The sequence below is a fragment of the Hypomesus nipponensis genome, chromosome 4, assembly GCF_054491055.1.
Source record: "Hypomesus nipponensis isolate SF chromosome 4, ASM5449105v1, whole genome shotgun sequence".
Lineage (NCBI taxonomy): Eukaryota > Metazoa > Chordata > Actinopteri > Osmeriformes > Osmeridae > Hypomesus > Hypomesus nipponensis.
Window position 1 is genome coordinate 5832933 of NC_140364.1, and position 27028 is coordinate 5859960.

General features: G+C 49.8%; 1 protein-coding gene across 3 annotated transcripts; it reads right to left on the bottom strand.

Annotated features, from left to right (window-relative positions):
• Nucleotides 1-1534: 1534 nt before the first annotated feature.
• LOC146295195 (growth factor receptor-bound protein 10-like) lies at nt 1535-25036 on the bottom strand. Of its 3 annotated transcripts, XM_084695969.1 has the most exons (18): nt 24913-25036; nt 21870-21988; nt 21579-21665; nt 19039-19129; nt 16311-16548; nt 16009-16132; nt 8359-8515; nt 6772-6887; nt 5541-5615; nt 5309-5446; nt 5079-5189; nt 4301-4399; nt 4064-4141; nt 3405-3521; nt 2785-2851; nt 2555-2642; nt 2011-2104; nt 1535-1899 (listed from the first exon to the last, which is right to left on the bottom strand). In XM_084695969.1, the coding sequence occupies exons 3-18, from the start codon at nt 21636-21638 to the stop codon at nt 1753-1755; spliced, it is 1800 nt and encodes a 599-aa protein (XP_084552095.1). In that variant the 5' UTR covers nt 21639-21665; nt 21870-21988; nt 24913-25036; the 3' UTR covers nt 1535-1752. The 3 variants fall into 3 exon arrangements, with proteins under 3 accessions (XP_084552095.1, XP_084552096.1, XP_084552094.1); XM_084695970.1 differs by lacking the exon at nt 21870-21988 and having other exon boundaries at nt 16311-16545; nt 24913-25012; XM_084695968.1 differs by lacking the exon at nt 21870-21988 and having other exon boundaries at nt 24913-25012.
• Between the last annotated feature and the right edge of the window lie 1992 nt (nt 25037-27028).

Here is a 27028-nt window from a genome sequence, read left to right on the forward strand (position 1 = left end):
AGACTGGGAGGGCGGAGTGGGTAAGACTCCTCCTTGTGTCCTTCCATCCTTCCCCTACCTCCTTTCCTATGCTGGAACACTAAATCCTATGCTGGAAAATCGTCCTTCAGTACCACTGAATGCCTATGAAAGTTGTTGGCTTTGGGGACTAAAGAGGAAAGGAGAAAGGGGGGCGGCTTAGAGGACCCTGGCGGTGCGGTCCCCTCTCTCCAATTTCTCAAATCTTTAGAAATGTCTGAAATGGGATCTGAAAGGGTTCAGAAATGTTTGAACTGTATGTGCATTTTAACATAGCTTGGGTTTCACACACCACTCAAGGCTCAACTGATCACTTAAGGCGAGGAAGACTCACTGGTCCCTACCTGCTGCACAGTCAACTAAGCCTATATCTTCAAGTCTTTGTTTGATTCAACATAAATACAAATAGAAAGATCGGGGGGAGAGCTCGTGCTAGTTTGTTTTGCCTGGCGCCGGGACAGTGGTCAGTATTTACTCAAGGCCCAGTTGTTGCATGCTCAACTCAACCCTTCACAAAACACCAGTCACATCTCGAAACAACATCATCTACAATGTGCAAGTAGTGAGCTTCGAATTTACTTAAGGAATACTGAAGAACATTCATGAACAGCATAACTGATTGTGATAAACCAGACTCAAGAGTCCAAAATGTCTAAGTCGACAGAAACAATAATGCAGAGCTTTCTCCTCCACTCTCCTCATCTCCTGGAATGTTCCAGCAGATTCCAGGGGATGCTTAGCTGGCATTTTTTCTTCTCTCTCTACGGATGTTCTGATGAGATCAGGCCGGCCTTTCTGCCAAGGAACACAGAATGCCGTAGATGATGTTCCGCAAACGTTTCCAAAAGGGACAGCACGCACAAGTGTGACTCATCCTGTCCCATGCCACTGTAATCCAATCAGAACTCGGGGGAATTCTCACGTAGCCTCTCTAAGAGACAGAGGGATGGGGGCAAGAGGGGAGGAAGAACGAGAGAGCAAAAGAGGATGAGGAGCTTGTCAGCTTCATTCAGCTCAAGGGGAGAGGTGTCGGCTGTCGGCTCGGGAGTGCAAAACTAGGTCTGCATTGAATCAACAGTTATTAAAACAGCATTAAAAGGTCATCAAGTAATCAACTCTGCAAGAGAAGAGGGCCACACCGTTCTCAACAACAACAACAAAAAACATTCCTCTGTCCTCCTAGAATAAACCGGCCAAAAACAATCATGTTCTTGGCCGCGGTTTTTTTGTTCTTTCACCTCTGCTGTCGGTGGCCCTGTACAGTCTCTTGTGAGATGGGGTGGGATAGGAATGCGCACTGCTGAGTGACGGACAGGGCCGAACCCCCCTCAGGCAAATGTCAAGCTTTGCTAGGAGATCCTGGTCAGCTTATCCAGACTGGACTGCACAGCTTGACAAAGGACGAGCATCGTCAGCAACGGCTGCCACCTTGAAGCCACGTTCATCCCTGATGTTGAACAAGGAAGTCGGGGGGGGGGGGGGGGCATGGTGCCACCCACCGGGGGGAGGGGTACGGTAAGGATGGGGTGGGGGGGTGCACCAGAGCTTATTGGACACAAACGTTGAGTCACAAGACAGGGGTGGGGGTGGGACGGGGGTAGGGGGTCTGGTGGTCCACTACAGACGCCAGCTGTGTCTAGCTGGGATGGACCGTGAGTCCGTCTCTCCGTCGGTCTGTGTGTGGTGGGAAGAAGACAGGGGTAGGGGGGGACGGGGGGGTCCAGGGGTGAGAGGTCACAAGGCCACGGCGGTGCAGGGGTGTTTGAGCTTGCAGGGCAGCACTCCCCTGTTGAGCTGGTAGAACTCCACCAGGTGGATCAGGTCCGTGAACTTGGTGGCACCGTCGTCAAGGCTGAAGAACATCTGACCGTCTTCCTCGCACTGCATGTGGGGGGCGGGTAGAGGGCGACAACGACCGTGAGGACAACGGCAAGAAGAAGAAGAGCGTGGGACACAACAGAGGAGGAGGACAGGGAAGACGAGCTGACGTACCGGCAGGATCTGGAAGTGTTTGATCTTTTGGTGATGGCACAGGGTGAGGACGAAGGCCTTGGGGTTACTCTGACTGTCGCGCAACAGGAACAGCCTGGCAGACGGAGGAACAGAAGCCATGATTAATAGGACGTTCTAGAACATGAACTGAATGGATGGCTGCATGGAGGCTAGGATGGAGGGCAGGATGGAGGGCAGGATGGAGGGCAGGATGGAGGGCAGGATGGAGGGCAGGATGGAGGGCAGGATGGAGGCTAGGATGGAGGGCAGGATGGAGGGCAGGATGGAGGCTAGGATGGAGGGCAGGATGGAGGGCAGGATGGAGGGCAGGATGGAGGACAGGATGGAGGGCAGGATGGAGGGCAGGATGGAGGGCAGGATGGAGGGCAGGATGGAGGGCAGGATGGAAGGGTGGAATGGACAGATGGATGAAGAAAAGGATGGATGGATATATGGATGCATGGATGAAGGCAAGGATGGGTGGATATATGGACGGATGATTATATGGGCGGGTGGATGAAAGCAAACATGGGAAGGTTCCTACCCATCAACTTGGCCTTGCTGCATGATCATCTTGTGAGACTCCTCCCTCATGATGCGTCCATGGAACCATAGCTGTGTTCTGTGGATCACTGGGAGACACAACCATGTTGAAACATAGAATCCATGTTGAGTTTCACAAAACTATGTTCATTTCCAAAACCGAGACATGTCTGGAGAATGTGGACCAGAGAAGGGCCTACAGCACGACTAGGGTCCAGAACATGGGTGTACCTGTGCTGAGAGTGGAGGGGTGCAGGGGGCTAGGGCTTCCCAGGACATTCATACGTTGACTTCGCTTCTGAGGGGTGGATGAGAAACAATATTAGAAGTGAAACAAGCTCTTGATGCTGATCCAGAGCTGAGGTGAGCTGAGAACTGCTTCTAGAACTTTGGTTCTACCACCATCCACCTGTCTCTCAGTCCTCTCCATTCCTTTCTCTCCTTCTCTTTCCTCCTTCTCCTTCTCTTTCCTCCCTCTCCTCCGTCCCTCTCAAGCATTTGTTTCTCTCTCCTCCTCTTCCTCCACCTCCTCCTCCAGGTTTCCACCTCTTCCTCCCCCTCTCTCTACTTCCTCCGACCCCCCTCTCCTCCTCCTCCTCCTCCAGGTTTCCCCTTCTTCCTCCCCTTCTCTCTCCTTCCTCCAACCCCCCTCTCCTCCTCCTCCAGGTTTCCCCCTCTTCCTCCCCCTCTCTCTCCTTCCTCCAACCCCCCTCTCCTCCTCCTCCAGGTCTCCCCCTCTCTCTCCTTCCTCCAACCACCTCCTCCTCCTCCTCCTGCTCCTCCTCCTCCAGGTCTCCCCCTCTCTCTCCTTCCTCCAACCCCCCTCTCCTCCTTCCCCTCCTCCTCCTCACCCTCCAGGTTTGCCCCTCCTCCATGGCGGCGCTCTGGGCCTCCACTGGGTTGTCGATGACGCGACCCGTCCGGCCGGAGAAGTCCATGGCCACCAGGGAGTTCTCCGACACACTCCTCTGAGGAAAACAACAACAACCCCAGTCACCATCACCCACAAGCACTCAGAACAGCCTGTCAAACACCCACACATAAACAATGTGTGTGTTGTGTCGCATAACAATGAATCATTCTGTAATTTATCTACTCAATGACCCTAAAGGTCTTAAGATAGGATGTTCTTTTGGCTGTAGAACACTCCAGTGGGCTCACAGTCTCAACCTGAATTTGTACAGTCCAAAGTGTCAAATATGTCTTAAACATGACTAAATCCCTTTTTCATTGGAGTTGAAACTCCAAAACGATTAAATGATCATTTCAGCAGCATATTACAAATCCTCCTTAAGCTAAATTGCTGCATAGAAGCTTGAGTGTGATAACATTGAGGTATTTAGCGCATGAGGTCTTCAAAGGGTTGGTGATCGATTGAAGTCTAGGGTCAATAAACACATGGACCACAACTTTCACTGTAAACACACACACTACAATTCCCCCTGTATTCACAGGGACTACAATTCCCAGGTGTGCCACTACGACATGGAAGGGGAGGATAGATCCTTACCACAGGAGCAGAGAAATGTGACAGTGGAGCTTTTCTCTGCTGGGGCACCTTGTAGTTCTGATACAGTAAGATGCCATACTGGAAAGACAGAACACACACACATCCACATGAAGCCTTTCGTAGTGTAAAAAGAAACTGGAATTGTTACCAGTCAGCTGTAACAGCTGAATGAGGATTGTAAGAGCATGTTCACTGAGGTAGTGTGCGTCTATGCTTTAATAAAAGGGTGTACTGTACCTTTAGCAGTCTGAATGCTGTCATCCAGCAGGTTCTACTCTGTTCATCTTCCGCGCACAACATCTTCAGCTCCTTACAATCACTCCTCACCTTGCTGGGCTGTCGATCAAGCAAACCGACTAACATAAACACTTGCGAAATGACTACAATCAAGGTTTGGAGCTTCAAGTAACTTTCTGCCCCACACAAAAATCTATTCAGTCGCTACAATCCCCCCACACTCAACATTTCCCCTCACTAGCCCTCCAACTCAATCCTGCCCAGTCACCCCTGCTGACCACCCCTGACATGGCCAGTGTGTGTAAGTGTGTGTGTAAGCGTGTGTGTGTGTGTGTGTGTAAGTGTGTGCGTAAGTGTGTGCATGTACCAACCTGTGAGTGTGCCTTTGTATACACGTGTGTGTGTGTGTGTGTGTGTGTGTGTGTGTGTGTATGTGTGGGGCCAGATTCCCTGGCCCCATCCTGGCTTATCCCACTGGGCTTATCCCGGATAACCAGGTGACCCTCTTGGGATAACCCCCGGGGTGGGACAGGGTATCTGATCTGTCGCCTGCTGGGTGACCCAGGTGACCCCCCCCCCCCCCCTGGCTTTGCAATGGATTCACTAAAAGCACAAGAAGTACTTTGGCCTTCTGTGCCCCAGTCAACATTTCAAGGCCTAAGTAGTGACATCCTAACCTGCACAAGTGCCAACTAACAGATTGTAATGCATGTAAGGGCACACATGCCTGTTTGTAAGGTGGGGATACCATGCAGCGTGGCATCGCCATGGTTCTTACCTTGATGCAGAACTGGAAGTCTGTTGGGGCATTGTGCAGCTTCCTGCCTGTGATGACGGTGAATATGTTACTGTCCTCCAGGTCGGCTAGCAGCTGGAGATGTCTGGGCTCCTGGGCGGGAGGGAGGAGGAGGACAACAAAGTCAGACAGAGACAGAGAGAAAGACAAGAAGGAAAGGAAAAAAAGAAAGAAGGCAAGAATGCTCAGGCTCTTCCCGTTAGTTCTAGTACCTTGGATGTTCCTTTAGTGGAGTAGTAGAGGCCTGAGCGTCTCAGGAACATGTACAGCTTCTTCCAGGATTTCCGTCCAGGCTCCTTCATGTAGACATGGCCCTGGATCTCTGGACAGCTGCTGGAGTTCAGAAAGTTCTGGAAAGACCACGCCATAACGTTCCTTAAGCATATAATGTGCCATGTATACATATGTGTCTGTGTGTGTGTGTGTGTCTGTGTGTGTGTGTACCTGTAAGAGCTGAGACTGGGGGATAGAGCCATTGGATTCCTGACACCAAGCCACCATCTGCTCCGGAAAGAAGTTCTGGAGATCAAATTGAGAGATAGAACATAAATTGAAGAAATAGGGGAAGAGAAAAGAAAAAGTGACAGTATAGTTTACTGCAAAGTGACAACAGTCAGCATTAATAATAGCGATAATCATTCGTTCAAGCGGGTTTACATATCAACATGGACGCTTGCCCCTGCTAGGACCGTGTGCATACAGAATGCTCGTGTGCACAAGCCATTTTTGTTATTTCTGAGTGTGCATGGATAACGCAAGCAAGTATCATGCAATGAGAGAGCGAAAAGCATTGAGAGAAAGATGAGAGAGACACAGAGAGAGAGAGAGAGACACAGAGACACAGAGAGAGAGAGAGAGAGAGAGAGAGAGAGAGAGAGAGAGAGAGAGAGAGAGAGAGAGAGAGAGAGAGAGAGAGAGAGAGAGAGAGAGAGAGAGAGAGAGAGAGAGAGAGAGAGAGAGAGAGAGAGAGAGAGAGAGAGAGAGAGAGAGAGAGAGAGAGAGAGAGAGAGAGAGAGAGAGAGAGAGAGAGAGAGAGAGAGAGAGAGAGAGAGAGAGAGAGAGAGAGAGAGAGAGAGAACAAGGAAGAGACAGACAGACAGACACAGACAGAGATGTAGAAGATGCAGTATGATCTCATCCCCTGATGTAATCCCCTTAGCCAGACCCAGCAAGCAGGGCCACTCTGCTCCTCTTAGCAGGATTGACCAGCCGAGCCCCTCCAGCCTTTTTACTGGGACCATTATCATAACCATGATGTCACTCTCCCACTCTGACAGACCTTAAATCACTTCAGCAGTGACGAGCCAGACCCACGCCTCTGCCCACGTCGCTCCAGCGCCACTGCTAACCGCTAGGCTAACAACAGGTAGCACCACAGAGTGCACCCTGAGCTAAGCCAAGTTATTCAACAGCCACCCGCGTCCATGCCAGAACGCTAACGCTAATAGAACTCCGGTCATAAATCCTGTGGTGCTAAAGCTTCTCTCAAAAGACCTAACCTACACTTGAAACGGTTGACTGAGATGAAAAAAGGTAACTCCCTCTGAGAAAACACTTGAGAGAAAGAAGCAGAAAGTGCCTGTGAGTAGGCTACATTGGTGTGTGTGTGTGTGTGCGTGCAAGTGTGTGTGCAAGCAGAGGACATTTTCCGGAACAGAGATTGAAGTGGACTCACCAGGGGGTTCCTGAAGAATTCATATTTGGCATAGTTCTTCCTGAAGAGGAATTTACTCTCACTACTCATAGAGGCCTGGACCTGAACCACCGACTCATGGTCCTCCAGACATCTTTCTACAAGGAGCGAGAGAGGATGAGAAGGGGGGGAGGTGGCAAGATAGGCAGCATTAATCATTTCATTTGCATTGACATTCAGTTTTGTACACAGTGACGCCAATAACTAGACAATGAAAAGGTAAGAGGTAAAGAAAGAGGTGGTACGAGAAAGAGAAACAGACTAAGAGAGGATTGAGAGACAGAGAGAGAGAGAGAGAGAGAGAGAGAGAGAGAGAGAGAGAGAGAGAGAGAGAGAGAGTGGGAGAGAGGGAGGGACACAGGGAGTGGGCAGCATTGCAGGAGGATGATGTCATGTATTTAGCTGATTGCACAGAGCCAGGCCATAAGCAGCGATCCACAGAAGGACACACAGCTGAACTTAGGGGACCACAAACGCAGCACAATGCCCCAGTGCTGCAATGTTGCACAATGGCTAGTTCTGAATTGTGTGTGTGTGTGTGTGTGTGTGGGGGGGGGTTGACATTCTCTCCATTGAAGTTCTGCTCACATACAGTAATGCCAGTCCAGCTGATTAGAGACGAATACAGACAGGATGTTCTAGACCTGCATTTAACACACCAGAAGGCACGCTCTGTCTCTCCAGTCCAAGCATACACACATCCTCCCCCTCCCACACACACACACACACACACACACACGTTAAATGATAGCTAGTGGGATTTAATGGTAACTCTCCTCCACAGAATGGTGTGCAGAGTCACGGCTGTGACCCAACACTCACAGTTTGCTCAAATGAGAGCTACTGTTCACAAAGTTGCCCAGCTCTCTGAAGGCTGGGAACAAGCTCACTGAGATGTGCGTGTGTCTGCGTGTGCGTTTGTGTTTGGCTGGGTGCCTGTGTGCGTTTGTGTGTGCATGTGCGGGGAATTTTTCCTGTGGAGCCATATGGAGAGAGCCGATTGGTCAAAAAACCTAGGGGCTCGTCTGACGGGGCTCGGAGATTGGTTACTTGTTGCTCTGGCATGACGCTGACACCCTGCCCCCTCTACACTTCTCGCTCCCTCCCCCTCCCTTCCTCTCTCCCTCTCTAGCCCCCTCCATTTTTCTCCTCACCTCACATTCCTTTTCTTCAGCCAGTACACTTTTTCCAGAAAATGACGACCCACTAGCTAGTTCCAGACAATCTTTCCACTCTCAAACATACATGTGAGAAAAGGCTGCTAGCTGAAAATAAATAGCATATGTGAAATATAGTAACTATCATGTCAAGAACGTGCAAAGAACAGCCGTGGACAGGGTGGGTGTATTCTGGGCCCTGTATGTCTAGGTGAGCAAACAAACTGACAGACAAAGCTGAGAAAGCATTGAAACACTAAGCCATATATACACTGTTGGACCCACATCAACTGCCTCTTTCACTCTCTCTCTCTCTCAGTATCTCTCTCTCCTCTATAATAGACCACACACAGCATGCAAAACACACACACACGCAGCAAACACACACACACACACATGTCCAAAGACGTACCGAGGCCCAGCAGTGGGTGGTGCTCCACCAGGCTCCAGCAGTTGTCGTCCAGACAGTGGCTCCTGTAGACCAGGAGCTGGCACATGTCTCTGGAAGTCATGTCAGCCGGGATCTCCACCACCTTCCCTGCTCCATCCTCACTCCACACCTTGACTATCTGAGGATCCCATACACACACACACACACACACACACACAGAGAGAGACACACACAGACACACACAGAGACACACACAGGGGTTTAGGTAATGGATACAGACACTTAGAAAGGGCAGAATGGAATGTGCGTCTGTCCCAATGTGACAGTGACCAAGCTATCCAACCCAGCCATGCCGTTCGACCACGACCCAAACTCACGCGGTTTGGAACGGTTTCTGAACTGAAGAAAGTGTGAATGTGAGATGAGAACAGGCCCCCGGGGCTGTGGTGTCACCTCTCGAACTGACTCCTGTTCCATCGTGTGTATGAAGGTTTGGACAGTGGGGATCCATGGACAGGACGGTCCCATTCCAGCCCACTCTGACCCCCTGAAGATACAGCTAGAGATTCAGCCGTCTTTCACAAAGGCCTCACACCTTCCTGCTCCCGTGTACAGCTTGAGGAAACTTCACACCAAAGGCTACAGCCCCCCCTCCCCCCCAACTCTGTCAAATCCTCTATGTTCCTTATAAGGTTCTTAACCTGTGTGGTAAACCATACATATTATCTCGACACTGTCTTCCTAAGACCTTTTCTCATCGTGGCAAATTGTTTTTGGAGTAATTTGCTTTCATAGTTGAGTTTTGGTGTGCTTTTTGAGCTTTGACTGGATTTTGCCAAGTGTCTTTTGCCCCCCTAGAACACACAGTGCATGTGTACACACACATTTACCATTGTTCCCAAGCTCTAGTGCACCTAAGCCCTCAAATCTAAACACACACACACACACTCGCTGGAAAAACGCACACCGTGAATCCCTCACGATATGCACCATACTAGCACACAGACATCCGCCCAAAAACCAGCAAAGGAGGACAAAACCAAAGGATCTTCCAACATACTTCTTCTTATCCTCTCTACCTTCCTTCCACAGAGTAAAGCCTGAATGTGCGAGTGAAAGACAGAGAGAGCGTGAGTATGTGTGTGTTCTCCAATATCCTCTATCCACAGCAGGAAATTCACTTCAAATTCCGTCGTCCAAGATAGCCTCCTCAACACATCAGCGAATCACAGGAACACAAGACGCCCAACCAGACCAAGTACTGGAAGGAAGCTGCAACACTACAGCAATGGAGGATGGCAAAAAACAAGGACAGAGCGGCCTAAAATAACACAAAACCAGAAACGTCATTACGCCTTTCTCCCTCTCTCTCTCTCCGTCTCTGTCTCTCTATATCTCCGTCTCTTTGTCTCTCTCTGTCTACGGCAATGTTGAGCCTTCTTGCTCATGAGAAGAAAAAAGTATTTTGTAGTTTTATATCTTGCATCGCAGAGTTGCTTGAGAACATTTACTGAACTCTACAAATGGCGCAGTAACGTTTTCCCCTCTTCCGAGCTCTCTCTCTATATATCTCAAACACACTCACACACACACAGTACATTATAGTCCCTACAAGCTTCCGTACAAATGCAGACAAAGAGGAAAAGTATTTTTATACCTATTGAGTCGCACCGTTCCTCAAAAAAGTTTAGAAACAAAGAATGAAACGTCTTTGTCTCAACCTTCTGCACAAGCACACACAGACAAGTGCACACATACACACACACTAGCGAGCACACACAATCTTACCTCTACTGCCTGAAAGAGGCAACAGTCTGGAGAGCAGGATGGCATTTTCACACTGAGCCACTCTCTCCAGTGGGACAGAGAGACACAGAGAGAGGAGGAGGGCGGGAGGGAGGGAAGGATAGAAAAGGAAACGAGAGAGGAAGTTAGGAAAAAGGGGGGAGAAGGAAAAAAAGGGCGGAGAGAACAAGAGAGGGAACGGGAGCAACGGATGACAAGAGAGCGAGAGAGAGACGGAGAGAGAGAGGGAGGGAGAGAGAGACTACCCCTTCCTGCTGGGCAGGATAAAGACTGAGCTTTAAGTGCTGTGAGTGCACCTCTCCTCAACCACCCCCCTTTCCTCTCCTCGCAGCCTCGGTCAGTGGATTAGCGAAGGACTGAGTGACTGAGGAGACGTTACCTGTCACGTACCCTGCCTCCCACACACGGGCCGGCGAGCTGCGTTCACAGCCAAGCGTTGCCGAAACGCTCCCACTGTGTTGCTGAACCCCGCAGATGGCGCACTTCCAAAAAGGAACGGGAGCGCTCCCCCCCCCCCCCCGCGCGCCTCTCTCGCTCTCGCACGACACACATCCACGGCACATCGGCGCACGCACGTACGCAAAGACAGACCCAGTCACGCGTGTACTGACATTTTAAAGCTGCTACACGGTTTCAATTTTTCCCCTCACGAAAGAAAAAAAGTCAATAGCCCTCTCAGTTTCTCCTCCTCTCCCCTCCGCTAGCCGCCCTCCCTACCCCCACTCCCCCCCCCCTCTCAGTTCCCCAGATGTATGTGAAATACAGAGAGTGTGTGAGTGTGTGTGAGTGTGTGTGTGGAGGAGGGGTGTTGAGAAGAAGGCTTCATGTGTAACATGTAACTAATCACCTCAGTAAAGCACTGACGCTCCTCAGCTCTCTGGAGTTACAGATCACGTGTCAGGATGAGGGGGCTTACAGTGGGGGGGGGGGGGTGCATAGCTCAGCGATTTTTGCCCATCCTCCCGAGACGGGCGGGGGGGGGGGGGGTAGAGGGAGAGAAGAGAGAGAAAGATAAACAACTGAGAGACGTGGAGAGAAACAGAGAGAGAGAGACAGAAAGGCAGCAGAGAGAGAGAGAGAGAGAGAGAGAGAGAGAGAGAGAGAGAGAGAGAGAGAGAGAGAGAGAGACAGAGACAGAGAGAGAGACAGAGACAGAGACAGAGACAGAGACAGAGACAGAGACAGAGACAGAGACAGAGAGAGCCCGGGAGGAATGTCAGTAATGTAATACTGAGTCATAATCAGTCTCATGTGTGAGTGGCCAACCCAGCTGGCCCCTAATACAGACTGCATGAGAAATGTTAGCGCACACACATGTACGCACACACACACACACACATGTTTGCAATGTGAGCCAGCTCCAGCTCTTGCAGTGGGGTGAAGGGGCTTCAGTTTTTCTCGAAGCACTGGAGCTCCATCAGAGAGGACAATAAAAGGCATGCCTCACAGTCCGTGTATACGGGCCAGTGTCAGAGCAAAAGAGTGCACATGCTGGGGGGAGGGAAGGGGGGAGGGGGGCGAGAGGGAGAGGACTGGGGGAGGGGTTGCAAGGTTGGCTTAAGTCTGTCTCCTGTCACCTCACTCATCACACAGTGTCAATGGCCAGAGTTTGCCTCCCACTCCCTCAACACCCCCCCCCCTCCATCTGCATCCCTCCCCCATCTCATCTCCGCCCACCCCCGTCCCGTCTTTCCTCCTCCTTCCCTCGATGGCTCTCGTTCCTCCATACCACTCCCTGGTTTTTCTTTTGTCATTACCAATGTTTTTATATGACCCCCCCAGGTCTATAACTTGCTCTGCTTAACCTGTATAACGGCGCTCTCTCTCTCTCTCCCTTCCCCCCCTCACACACACGTGTAGAGGTCAGGGGTCCCTCAGCCTAATCTCTGAAGGGTTAGGCTCACTTGACCAAGGTCTTTACAGGCCTTTAAACCAGTTACAGCAGCGCACACACACACACACACACACACACACACACACGCGCGTGCGTGTGTGCGTGCGTGCAAACACACAGAAACACACTATATCTCTGCTGAGATCCCCAGGTTTAACCCTAAAGGTTACAAGACATGTACCAGTTCCTAGCTTCTGTGGGGGCGGCATGTGTGTTGACCCGCTGTACGCTGGTCTGGGGTCAGACCACGCTTCTCAGACAGAGCTGATTACCACGGCAGACAGCCCAAACTCAATTTACCCCCATCAGGGAGCCCCACTACAAAGACTGGTACTGACACTCTTCACCTCGCCTCCGACCTGACACGCTGACACGGTAGAATCATTCTCTCTCACACACACACACACACACACACACAACAAGACCATGACTGAACAAAGCTCCTGTAGCGCAGACCACATGTACACAAACACTTCAAAGCTAAAGAGAACTCTGTGACTCAAAATGGTTAAAGGCCTGGAGGACGTGAATGGTTGACCTGTAGTCACCTCAGCGCTATCAAATCACAGAGAAATATGTCACAATGTTAAGATCAAACCGTTCTTTGGCATGAGTCACTGTAATCCCGTTAGACTGTTCCGGTCCTTGATTTTCAGCAGTACAAAATATCAAATTGTTGTAATTGTAAAAAACATAGAAAATGCTGAATCTGTAGACAGAATAAATGTGTCCAGCTGGGATTGTATTCTGTTCTGTACGAGCATACTGTTCTAAGTGGTTACTATCCGGGTGAGGGTCAGGAAAGCAGGTGACCCAGGTCAGGTTTGGGGTCAGGGTTCAACTTAATATCTAGACAGTCTCCACCCTGGGAAGCAGTGGTCTTAAACTTGAGTTACTGTTTCCAAACATCATATTTACACCCTCCAATCAATTATCTTATGATTCACATATTTTAATTTCTCAGAATTGGGGGTGATCAATGACAGTTGATATTATTGCATTTCTTATTTTGGCTAGTCATTTTCCTAGTCAGATGTGTGTGTGTAAGCCCCTAGGGACTCAGTGTGTGTTTGTGTGAGTCTCGACTGAGACACATGACGCATCTTGTGCAGAGAAACTGATGAATACGTCTGGACACATCTGCTCCAGCAGAGTGAGCAGGCAGAATAGATTGAGTGTGCGTCGGCCAGGAGGAAACCGATGTCGAAGAGTAGCCTTTATGAATTAGCATTAGCCCCATCAGACTGCTGGAGGTGGGCCTGTGGCACTCTCCCCTCTGTCCCTGGAAACGGTCTCTGCCTCTCAGGACACTGGCACCAAACAGGAGCCGCTGTGTGTTTACGTGTGTGTGTGTAGCATGCTGCATGTTATTTTCGGGGACACACACACGCTGTGTGGCAGATCTGAGGAGTACAGTCTACTGTACGGACACAGCAATCTACTCCTCGGAGGGGACCGAAGCAGTCGACTTCCTGGATGGGGGAAGGTGCATTGACCAGGTTTGGTTCGGGTGGGCTGGAGCAGAGGGGAGCAGGAGGTCACCTGAGTCTGCTGCTGGACCCTGCTGCCTGAGCCCAGCAGAGGGACCTCGGAGCTGACGGCAGCAGGTCAGGAGACCCTTGCGTGCAGACACTCGTCAGCTGACCGTCTCAACGTGGAGAGGGGAGGGAGGGAGGGAGGGAGGGAGGGAGGGAGGGAGGGAGGGAGGGAGGGAGGGAGGGAGGGAGGGAGGGAGGGAGGGAGGGAGGGAGGGAGGGAGGGAGGGAGGGAGGGAGGGAGGGAGGGAGGGAGGGAGGGAGGGAGGGAGGGAGGGAGGGAGGGAGGGAGGGAGGGAGGGAGGGAGAGAGCGAGATAGGGGAGAAAAAAAATAGAAAAAAAGGAGCAACCAAGAGACGGATATTGTGTGACCTCTGGTTTAATTATGACAGCATTTTATTAGACGAGAGCACTGTCCAAGATTTCTTATAAAGTTTGAAAGATGTGAAAGCAAACCCAGCCTATTAGAGAGGCAGGACTTCTGTCCCAAGGGTCCGACTGAGAACTTGCATAAGCCAGTAAAATTACTATCGAGTCCTGTGGTGCAAGACTGGTCCTTCCCATTACTGTCTGAATGCGTGGGAAATTAGGCTCATTTACTGAGATGAGAGATATTTGCCTTCCCAAAATGGACTGAGTCATGCCCTGAGCCTCCCACAGTATTACTGCTAACGGAATATAAGGACAGGATAAGGGACAAAACATATCCAAACACCCAATGTTCAGATTCCTGCTCACCAGCTGGAGAGAGAGAAAGAAAGAGATCCGTCTAGTCTACAGAAGATCCATGCCAAGATAAATAGTAAGCATTCACAAACACACACACACCCACAGGCTGCAGGGCATGTCTTCCTCCAAATCCCTGTCTGCATTGTTATGTAAGCCATCTTCTGTGTCCTCAGCTGAAGCACCATTATACTAAGTGAACCCACTAAAACACAGTACATCACAAACACAATCTCACACAAACATCACTTACGCACACAAACACCACACACACACACACACACACACACACACAAAGGGGTTAGGGTTACAACGCATTGTACAACTGTCTGCTTGTTTTTCCTTGCAGAACTGAATTTGTGTATTTAACCAGTCGGACCCTGATTCCATCAATCCATTACCGACACATATATGACAATATCATGAGATTCAGTGCACTAACATGTGAGTGTGTTTGTTTGTAGAGAGAAAGAAAGAGAGAGAGTGGCCATTGTGAAAACACTGAACGAACAGGACAATATGCTCTATGAGAGCTTTGAGGTTTATGGGAGAAACAGTCCATGGGTAAAGAATGAGAGTAGCTAAACACCAACTTTAAAACACAGAAAGCAAAAAAGCACGAGGTGGAAAAAAGCTCGCAGAAGAGACATGACGTATCCACTAGCGCGCTCATACACACACACACACACACACACACACACACACACACACACACACACACACACACACACACACACACACACACACACACACACACACACACCCCTTGTGTGAATTTGATGTCAGCCTCTTGAACATGTGAGATGATGTCAAGTAAATGTAGAAATAATGCCCTGTGTGTGTGTGTGTGTACACAAGCTTCGCGTGTGCCTACGTAGGGGTGTGTGCGTGTGTCCATCCAAGAAAGATGTGGTTCCTGTTCTCCAGGCCTGTTCATCTTTCGCTCAGGTCCTGAGAAGTAGATACATTGTGTGATAGACAAGAACAGAACGTTCCTGGGATCGAATTTGTCAAAGGAAAGAAGGGCTGGGCTTAACCACACACACACACACACACACACGGCTGCAATGCTCTAACGCTGCATGCCCGGCGTGGAAGCGTGTGAACGGGAAGCGGACAGCCGTGTTCGCCGGAGACGGAGACGGGGGGGGGGGGGTGGTCAGAGTGCTCTGATACGGAGACGTTCCCAGACGCTTTCCCGGCCGCTCCGGAACTCCGCCCTCACAAACACCCAGGGAGACACACGGAGAGAACATCCTGCAGACACACCTCCTTATACAACATCCCGTGTGTGTGTGACTGTGTGTATTTGGGTGTGTGTGTGTGTGTGTGTGAGGGAGGGAGGGAGGGTTAGAACAGAGAGAGTGAGAAAGACTGATGGGCACACTTCAACAATAACACCCAGAGTGAGATAACCCGGGGTGACCTATTGTGCGATGGAGGGAAGGGCAGAGGGAAGCCAAACCCAACACACAGCCCAGCAGAACCCCTCACTCCAGAACAACACTGCTTGGTCAGCTGGCTGAGATACTATCAGACATAAACCACAATAAACCCTCCACACTCCCTTACCAAACACACACACACACAGCAGAACTCCACAGGCTCGTTTTGCAACGTCGTGAACCTCAATGTGTGAGTACAGGTATGGAGGTTAATATGGTATAGGTGTGTGTGTGTGTGTGTGTGTCAGGGCGATGTGTACCTACATGGTTGTCTGAGTTCTGGATGGGGCTGAGGATGGGGGACCCGGTGGGGCTGCAGAGTTCAGGGAAGGGGTTGGGGATGGCGGGGAGGGAGGACGGGCGCACCAGCTGCTCCTCCTGCAGCCTCCTGCAGGGGGCGACAAAACACACCGCTCACACAAGGCCCGGCGGAGAGGCAAACACACACTCGCTCCTCCCAACGACCACGGCTCCCAGCGATCAAGATGAGAGAAAAGAAAAAAACTCACACCGAAAAAATTGGGGTCTTGTAGGATGGAGGGGAGGGGGCGCGGGGGGGGCGTTACCTGACAGCCTGGATGTGCATGGGTTGAGAGCGCCGCAGCTTCTCCCGGGGAGAGGAGGGGGGCACGGGGCGCTGAGGGGGCGGGCCCCCCCGGGGGCCGGGGGGGTGGTGGTGTGGGTGGGGCGCGTGGCCGTTGTGCAGGAGCGGGACCGTGTCGGCGTGCCGGTCGCAGGACGAGTACACGCTCTCCGGGGACGAGCTCATGTCGTTGACCAGCGCCTCCAGGTCCACATCGTCTTCTAGGGGGAGTAGGTAAACACAGGAGGGTGGAGAGAGAGAGAGAGTCCATGGAGTTAGGTTGCAATTGGAAACACATGCTCACAAGATGAAGTGCTTGACTTGACCACTAGATGCCAGGCTAACAGAAGAGGCACCACACATTTCAGCAGTGTTCCTGGTGGTGCCAGAGAACTAAAGTATGTCTCCCAGGGAACAGTAGGACGATATGCATAGTCCCTCTCTATGGATCCACTGCTATTATTAGTCTGAAACAGGTTCTTACCTGGAGAACCTCCATAGGTTTTACAGGTAAAATGGGCTGTGTGTGTGTGTGTGCACCAGTCCTGGCCATATGAGCCACACAGAGAATTCCTGGCATTCCTCATTAGACAGCCTGTGGAACACTCAGCTCACCGTACATGGTACATGGTGGCTTGAAGAAAGGAGAAAAGCCAACACACACAGTGACACACACAGAGACAAAGACACACAGAGACACACACATCAAAGTAAAAAGTTGGAGAGTAAGGACCACAGAAACACATGCACACACACAATAAGTGTTGTTCTACATACTGTATGCATGCTCCCCGCCGGCTACCTGACCATACAGACATGGCTATGTACCAAGTAACAACATCGAGTTTGAACACCCAACAAGCATATACACACACACACACTGCAACTAGCCTGCATCCCACACATACAAGGTGCACACATACACACACACACACACACGGGTGGGGGTGTGTGTCTGTGACACACAAACAGAGAGGACAAGCTGGGACATTGGGTCAGGTGGTGTAGAGGTTCACACACAGGGCAGGCTGAACGAGGAAGATGAAAGAAACGAAAAATGGGGGTAGAGAGAAAACAGAAAGACAGAAAGAAAGATAAAGGAAAGAAAAAGAGAGGGATCGGATGATGGCTCTTGTTATTCCAGAGGGTCGTAACGAATGAGTATTTACATTCCAGACGTTCACGATCTCCTCACTGGCCCCAGGAGAGAGGAGAGGAGGCGAGGCAGGCAGGCAGAAATATGTTACCAACAAGCCTCTAAAATCCTTCCTCGTCATAAGGCAGTCCCCCCTTGTCTGGCAGACATGACCACTACGCTTCACGCTGACAACAGTGAAGAGTTTAGCTCAGTAATGTCCTAAATGTACACACACACACACACACAGTGAGAAGCCAGGATACGTCATCTGAGGTAGGAGTGTATCTAAAACAACTCGGTGTGGGTGAATAATATTTTTGCTACAGAGTGAAAGAGAAGCCATTTGACTTTGACAGCCGCAAAACGTCCTTCCACAGTACTGTACCTACGGAGTCCCAACCACATTCACACAACCTGCCAGACCGGCCAGCCGAACCTCAAACAACCAAACCAACAACAGTCTAAACCTCTATCAGACTCAATCTAACAGACCGACTGGCAAAACCTAATCCTAGACCGATCCCACGTAAGGCCTCTGCCCCCTTGACTTGTGATATTAGGCCTCACACAACAGTTTGTTATATCATCATCTAACAGGCCACTCCTTTACAGATTTGACCCACAATCTACAGTACATTCTATATAGGTGTACTAGGCCTTACCATGGCTACATGTAGCCTGGAAACCTGTACTGTACATACACTACAGCACTCCCTGGATTAGTCTGGTTTGGAGGCCTATTTACCCTCTCGTCGACCTCTTAACCCGTTTAACGAAGACCCGCACAGCCGTGACCATTAGTCACCACGGAGACCAGCTGTCCACGCTCCGTGGAAAGGAGCGAGGTTAAACACGGGAGATTTATGACCCCTCAGTCGGGCCCGATTCCCCCAGAATTCCCAGGGTCGTGCCGGGTTACGTTTTGGATTTCTGGGAATCTTTCGGCAGTGAGACGAGGAGAAAAGACCTGTGAGGAGGATAAACATCAAGACCCTCCGTCTATAACCTGTCCCACTGGAACGCACACAGAAGGGATGGGAAGAGAGAGAGTGGGGGGGGGGATAGTAAGAAAGAGAGAACGATGGAGAAAGAGACAAAGGGAGGGGGAGAGGGATGGGGGGGGAGAAAAAGACAAAATACAGGGGAAAGAAGTTCATCTAAAGAAAAGTGGAGAGAGAAAGATGGGGTTGGAAAGGGGATGACAAAAAAAGAGGTTCTGGGAAGAGAGGGAGAGGAGTGTGGACCTCTGGTCCAGTATATAATAGAGCTTCTCCCTATGGAGTCATATTAGGAGAGTTCCCGCTCGATCACCATTACAGCTCTAGAATGGACAGCATCATAAAACTGTGTGTGTGGATCTTCCAGGACCATCATTTCTTTCATTTTTCAGGCCATGAAAAATATGTGGATTTAAAGCCATTCCAGGTTATAAATGATTGTCCATTTAGATCAGATGCACAAATGATAAGAACAGCACAGATAAACCACATGTGACCAAATGATAGAGAGAAGAGGAGGAGAGGAGAGGAGAGGAGAGGAGGGGAGAAAAGAGGAGAGGGGAGGAGTGGAGTACCTTGGTGAGGGGAGTTGCGGTGAGTGGTACGTTGAAATACTGGGCCAATCAGATCCTTGGGTCTGTGTGGAGAAGTCCGGTCAACAGTTTCCTGTGAGAGAGAGGTATATAGGAAATAACTAGACTAGTCATCTGATTTTCCATATCAGTCTTTCATTCTGTTGGGGGTTTTTCCAGGAAATTCAAGAAAGCACACCAGACAGTCAGACAGATAGACAGATAGATAGTCAGACAGATAGACAGTCAGACAGATAGACAGATAGATAGTCAGACAGATAGACAGATAGATAGTCAGACAGATAGAGACATCCACACTACACAAACACACGTGCAAAAATGTACTCGCACATATGTGCACATGAGAATGTCTGTCTTATACACATATGTACATTGAGACTTGCACACGCACACACACACACACACACACACACACACACACAGTGACACGTACACACCCACAGTCCTCCTCACACATTCCCTAATTTGAAGCAGCCTCAGTGCCAAAACCCAAAAAAAGGAGGAGAAGAAGAAAAAGAAAGAACCAACATTTTCACTCCATTTTTCCAGGAAAACGGAGAACGCGGAAGCACAGCTTCCAGGAACTGTTCGCTGCCAGAGGTCCCACCGCATACGCATGCACAAACGCGTGTACAAACGCACACACACATCACTCCCCAAGGCGCTCCGAAAACATCCATAAACGCCCCGGAGAAAGATTTACAGCTCTGAGAACCAGTGGCCAAGGGTTTTCCAGGGAAAGCTAGACCACAAGGGGATGTGCTTTGGAGGAGCAAGGATCTCAGAAAGCCTCAGACACACTATTCTACACCTTACACCTAACTACACACCTCAACACATCTTCACAGTGTAGAGAGGGACATCAACAGTCTGTGATGCTGTAGTACAACACAATACTCTACAGCTGCTTGAAAACAGATACTCTGGGTTTCCCCCCCCCCCCGGTAAGGTCTTATTGTCGGGACAAACTCCCGATCCAAAGAATGCATCATTCACTAGCAGATCAAATTGGCAAATCAGATCACTGATTCTCATTCATTGGCTATGAGAACCGTACTGCGGTTGGTGAAATGTTTGAAACTCTCTCTCTCTCCCCTTCTGGACTTCAGCAGCAGCTCCTTCTGGCCAGGATTAAGCCTGCCTGCCTGTCATGATGAGGAGATTACCGGGTAACCTTTGACCTGGAAGAACATGCTCAGCCAGAGCACATCCCTTTGATAAGAGAGGAGGCCAGAGTCTACCAGAGCTAATGATACTTATAATGGTCAGGTTTGATTTATATTATATAAAATGAATATTTCATAAATATTTTTATGAAAAGAAAATACACGCACCCACTTCCCTTCTCAGATGGACTGAAGCACTCTGGACTGATGACTGAAAATCACACACACGCGCATGTGCATAAATATATTAAGAAATAGCTGCACTGGACCATCACCGCTTCCACCAAGACGTATGTCTTACATTCCAAATTCCACACACACATATCCTTCTTTGAGACAGCCTTGGAATGTAGTCCAGATTCTCTGAACATGCCTGTAGATTTGCACTTTTTGAAGTTACGCAAGTCTGCAGGAAAGACGTTGCTCTGCCTCGTCTATACACACCAATCCTGTAGTCACAGCCCAATAAGACAAAGCATGTGTGTGTGTGTGTGTGTGTTTGTTATCGTGATATTTATATAACGTACATGCCAATTGTCTGACTACACACACAGAAAAAATTGGGTTGTCAGAGTCCAATGAACAATTCCTTCCAAACCAAATAGTGGAGCTCCAGAAAACAGCCCAGGGTTATAGAGGGTCTAGTCTGGCCTATCTGTGGGCCCGGCCAGGGCCTGCATACCTCATCCTAAGAGCCAGCGCTCTACCAGGAGCTTACAGCACACTATCAACACAATGGACAGAAGAAGGAGGGAGTCATGGCTCCCAGTCACACAATCGGCGCCACCGTCACAACATTGCGCCACGCTCAGAGGCCCAGCATACCAGAGAGCCGCCGCGGGGGGGGGGAGGAGGGGGGAGTGTTGTGCTTGAACTTTGTTTTTGTTTGTTTCTTTTCCTGTGTCCTATTTTTAGCCACGCTTGCTTTTCTGGCTAATTCCAAGGGGTCAAGATGGGTCAGACTTAAGAGAGAGGCTTGAGAGAAGCCAGGTTCAGTCACAGAGGCCTCATTCACTCTGCTGGAGTGGGCCAGCTACCAGCTAGCTAGCTAGCCTGACTAGCCAACATAAGATGGCTTTATTAAGAACGGTGAGCTATGGTCCAGTTGGATCATGTCCAACCTGGCTGTAGAGGGCTTAAATATAGCACTGCGCACATACACACACACACACACACACACATAAATGCACACGTCCGCTTGAGCAAAGCCATGGTTACATCAGGCAGGCCCGCTAACACGCGACACACAAGAGCAGTCACAGAGCTGTGACTGACAGCCAATGGAAGGTGTGTGCGTGTATGTGGGGGGGGGGGGGGGGGGTGGACACTACACTGCACACTCACAGAGGTCATTACCTGGTAATTGGGGTGGAGAAGGAAGTAGTCAGGACATCCTGCTAAGGCCATGGTGTCCATCCAGTCCTGGCTTTGCTTCCAGGACACCTGCGCATGGAAGAGACTGTTACAGACCCTTCCTGGACTCTGACCTCCAGAGACACCGGTCAGAACCATGTACTTCTTCTGCTGGGCTTTCCGTTACGCGCCATTTGTACGTCGCGTGGGATGAAAGGGTCTGGTCTAACGAATAGCTTTCGACATGCAGTGTGATACATAGGGGTGCTAACAGAAGCTTCATATCTTGATCACCTTCAGTTGTTTGCTCCCTCGATCTGGTTCATGGGGACTTCTTTCTTGGCACGGGTCTTACGAGTGCCTAGGTTCTCCTGCAGGAGTGTCTGCCCTCACCTACAGGAACTCACGGCTGTCTACAGGGGGATTTTTGAAAATGTAAATATGAGAGGACAAACTAAATAGAGTCATCTAGCTCACACTGACTACAACATGGCTCATGTGAGAAAGTGAGAGAGAGAGAGAGAAAGAGAGAGAGAGAGAGAGAGAGAGAGAGAGAGAGAGAGAGAGAGAGAGAGAGAGAGAGAGACAGACAGACAGACAGACAGACAGACAGACAGACAGACAGACAGACAGACAGACAGACAGACAGACAGACAGACAGACAGACAGACAGACAGACAGACAGAGAGATGAGAGAGAGAGAGATGAAGAAAAAGGGAGATGTATCTGTGCATCCCTTGTGAAAAAGTTTGAAGCAGGGTTTAGTTTGAACCAGGCTCTGCATTCTAATGCCTTGAAACTTCCCATTCTGCCAGGCGGGGGGGAGGAGGAGAGGGAGGGGCGACGGTGGGAGTGGGCCGGGGGAGTCCAGACACCCGGCTAATGTTTTGGGTTCAGTCCTGGAACATTTTGATCCGACACCCGGAGAGAACATGCACACAGACATATGCATGTACACACACGAACCAGCACAGTTGCATACACACACACGAACAAGCATAGGCACACATACACCCTTTCTCTATCTAGAAGCTGAAATAAAGACACTGGGTATGTGGAATTTGGCTTTGACATGATTGGACTGGTTTCAGAAAATCCTAGTGAAGCCCAATTTCTGTATGTCACATTAATACATTTTGTTCTTAAGTGGAATTCATCTTGGCAAATGCTGCTTACCAAATGCTAATGGAGGGAATAGATTATTTCACTGACAGATTTCATCTTTCATATTTGAGCACAAGTGTTGACAAATACTAAAGATGTGCATTTCAGCTCTGTCAAATTTCACATTTTAGTAGAGAGGGTCTTTTGGACCCAACCATCAATTTGACCTTGGTCCCAATATGTCTCTGCTGTCACTTTTTGACCTCTCCATCATTTGCTCTCACTCCTCCATCCTTCTGCTCCCTCCCGCTGGGCCTGGCTTTCCGCCCGGTCCAGCCTGGGCACCAGGGACGCGGGTCAGGCCAGGGTGATGAGGCTGGGTGGCCTCTTTCTGCTCTGGGGCGGCCAGGGGTGGTCCTGACCATCAGCCTTCCTAACCAGGTCAGTTTGGCCCGGCCAACAGCCCGCTTCGCTGCCAGTCGCATTTTTTACCGCCAACCTCTCCCGCCCCCCCCCCTCCTCCCCATTTGACCTCTCTCCCTCTCTCTCCCTCTCTCTCCCTCTCTCTCCCTCTCTCTCCCTCTCTCTCTCTCTCTCCCTCTCTCTCTCTCCCTCCCTCTCCCTCCCTCCCTCTCCCCATCTCAGTCCCTCATCCAAACACAAATGAGGGTGCGCGTGCAAATCAAGAAGGGGAATGGCTAGCATCCAGAACAGAATTACTTTATCAGAGCTCTACAGCTCTACTGTTGCTGTATGCATTTACAACAATCACATTACCGTCTGAAAGGGCACATTGCAGGGGGCATCCTATGTACATCTAATAGCCATGTTGCCGTGTTGAAACCAAAGCTGTGGACTAAAAGCAGTTGACATTTGCTGACATTTGTGCTTCCGCCTGCAGAGACTGAGCAATGACCGTTTTACTGGTCATTTAGAAGGAACCAGAGTTGGCTAGGCCGAGAACAACTTAATAATGTCACTGGTGTGTGTGTTATTTGACTTCCTCGTGTGAAGCAGCTCCTTTTCTAAACCCCCAGTTGGTAATTATGAACCAAGCTGAGCCAGCATTGAGCTAAGGGTCATGCCAGTGGCACTGACTTCCTGGTCAAGCTACTGTGTGTGTGTGTGAGAGTGAGAGTGAGAGTGAGAGAGAGAGAGAGAGAGAGAGAGAGAGAGAGAGAGAGAGAGAGAGAGTGTGAGTGAGTGAGTGAGTGAGTGAGTGAGTGAGTGAGTGAGTGAGTGAGTGAGTGAGTGAGTGAGTGAGTGAGTGAGTGAGTGAGTGAGTGAGTGAGTGAGAGAGAGAGAGAGAGAGAGAGAGAGAGAGAGAGACTGGAAGAACAGACACAGAGCAAGGAAGGGAAGAGCATGTTTCAGGATGTTTTAGAGAGAGAGAGGAGCAAAGCCATCCAGGGTTCCCTTGTAATAGTCACCATGTCATCCACAAGCTTAGAAATAGGTCAAGTACAAAAGTTCCAAAGGCCATTCATAAGAGACTGCACGCGGTTTTGGCTGCCGGGTTGATATGGCTGACAGAGGATGCAACTATCAGAGCAGTATTCGGGTAGGTAACATGTCCCAGCTAGAACCGCGTACAGTAAGTCAGCTGACGTGACTCAGTAGGCTAGTCCCTGCACCACAGACAGAGAACACTCAAGACATCTGTTCTGCAGAGTGCATTTCTGTGTCAGCGTTCCAGAGCGGTACGCACCCGCACACGGTCGGCTGGCAGGAAGTCTACCGGAGTGCAGAGAGGGAATACATTATATAAGAGGTAATGGACCTTTATGATAGGAAAGCAACACAGACAGTAAACTTAGGCCTGCTGTCATAAACATGCAGACCGGGAGGAGGCTCCTGATGCAATACCCACGATCCCAATCTGAGTACTGGTGATGACAACAGAAGGGTGCCTTTAATTGGCCTATGTTGAACCGATTATACATGTGAGATTCCTGCCAAAGCAAATCTCACATGTATCTCTCAGGTATTATGGAGAGTCACTAGATAGCCGGGGGGTATGACGTCTGCTCTACGGAGTATCGACCCCCCTCTGTCCATAACCATCTCTTTTTCTCCCCCTTCCTCCTCTTTCCGCCACACTGCCCTCGGTAAAATATCTCAATCTATCACCAAAAGATTTCGAATGCAACATTAACCACAAATAAGCAACTTAATAGGTTAAATCACGATTCAAACGCTTTTTTTTGGAAACACATGTCTCCGTTCTACCTACCTCGAGATCCAACAGTCTACGCAGGACCGGGACACCAGAATCTGGAACACCGACAAAAAAAAATCGCTTGCCTGTCGGTTTATCTGAAGCACGCCACTGTCCAGATCTCAAACTATTACCAAACTCTCGCTGTTGTCTCTCACGTTGTCGCTTCCAAACACACACTTCGGCCAGCTGACTCCTCCAGCATACACGCACATAGAGGAAAACTCCCCTCAGCCCCGCCCAGTCGTACGCTGCGGACGCCTCCTTCGCAGGGAACCCCACTCCTTAACTCTTTACGGGGAGGGTGCATCGTTTTACTTGGGGAGGCTTCGGCCGACTGTCTGAAGTGATTTAGTGCTTCCGGTTGTGTTTAAAGAGTCCTAAATTATTATGACGTCCGTTTGTTTTGTTTTTAAGTGCTCCCACACGTGTAAGGAAACCTCTCTGTCGTTCTCGGTCTCTTGCACACACACACACACACACACACAAACACAACTTAGTGTGTGCAACTTTTGGTGTGCGGAACTTGCGGTCCATGGATAAAAAACAAATATCTACAGGATTTAGGCTGATCCTTAACACCCTCAAGCATGTCATCAGTGTGTATTAATAATTGAACAATCGAGCAACAAACAGATCATTACGACCCCCCCCCCCTCCCCCACATACACACATGCCTCATCTAAATCTCAGATGCCAGTCAGACCCTCTCATCCAGCTGGATATAGAGGCTGTAACTCATCATGTAAAATAAACACCCCCGGTCTATCTTTTCTCCATTTTCACTACCAGCTGCTCTCCACCCATCCCCCAACCTGAACCTCTCAGGTTTCATCATGCGCTGCTCCTGCAGTCTGATCCTGGTAGCCATTAACTCATGCACTCATCCACTGCCAGAATACTGGACAAATGCATTGGTGAAAGCTAGGGTGACCAGACGTCCGGATTTCGACCGGACAGTCCGGTTTTCCAACCTTTTGTCCGGACCGCTGTTGCGTGTCCGTCTTTTCGCCCTTTTGTCCTCCTTTTTGACCCTTCCTGCCCACCGTCGCAATTTACCACTCGCGTAAGTTTTCCGATGTCAAAAAGAAATACCTCCTTCTAACCTACGTGGAGTTCAGAACTCCACTTTGCCATAAGAGCAGCAAAGATCAATATCCTACCTTCTGTCAGCTCCCTGCACTTGTGATTCATGAAAGGGGGAAATATCCCACATATTTGGGCTTATCCCACACACTCAGATACACACACACACACACACACACACACACACACAGGGAAATATCGCACATGAGATAAAGGAGGGGGCATGGGAAGGGAGGGGGGTAGCTCTAGAATTCTCCGTACAAGTCCCAACTGGTCCTCTTTTGCATTGACGGTTTAAAAACCGTGTCAAAGGTTACACAATCTAAACTGAGACAGCTTGATGTTTCCCAGTGAAATGGGTTAACCACACACACACACAAAACACACATACGCACACAAACATAGAGAAGCAGAAGCGTGCCATTGCATCAAAATTCCACCAATCCTTCTGGAGAACAACCAGGCCTCCAGGCCAGAAGCTCTGGGACCGTCTCACCCCCACCACCCCACCCCACCCCCACCACCCCCAGATAGAAGTTATCTGCAGGCCATACATCCCTTCAAATGACACCAGTACACCTACCAATCTACAACATGTAATGGTGGTTGGCCACAAAGTACGGTTACCCAAACATATGTCGTGAGTCATTGGAGGATATTTCCTCGTGTGTGGTTGGAAGGTATGTCGTTGTGAGCATTGACATCAGTCTGTTTAGACTAGTTTCAGACCTCAGAATTTGAATCGTTTGCTTTTTTGTGGACCCTGGCAGGTGGTGTGCAGAGGGAGACAGAGAGAGAGACAGAGAGATAGTGTCCGGGTAAACAGACCAGGAGGGCTGGTTCAGCTTTGATGGCCCTTGGGCTCGACTAACAGTTAATGAAAACATGCATCATTGCCTGTCACACGATAATGTGTGCGGCCCAAATTAGCAACAAGAAACTACAATCCCTGTGAGAGAGTGTGAGGCATTGAAAGAGAGAGAGAGGACAGCGAGATCCAGCTTAACTCTAATGGCCCTTAGCTCGGACCAACAATCAAAGCTAA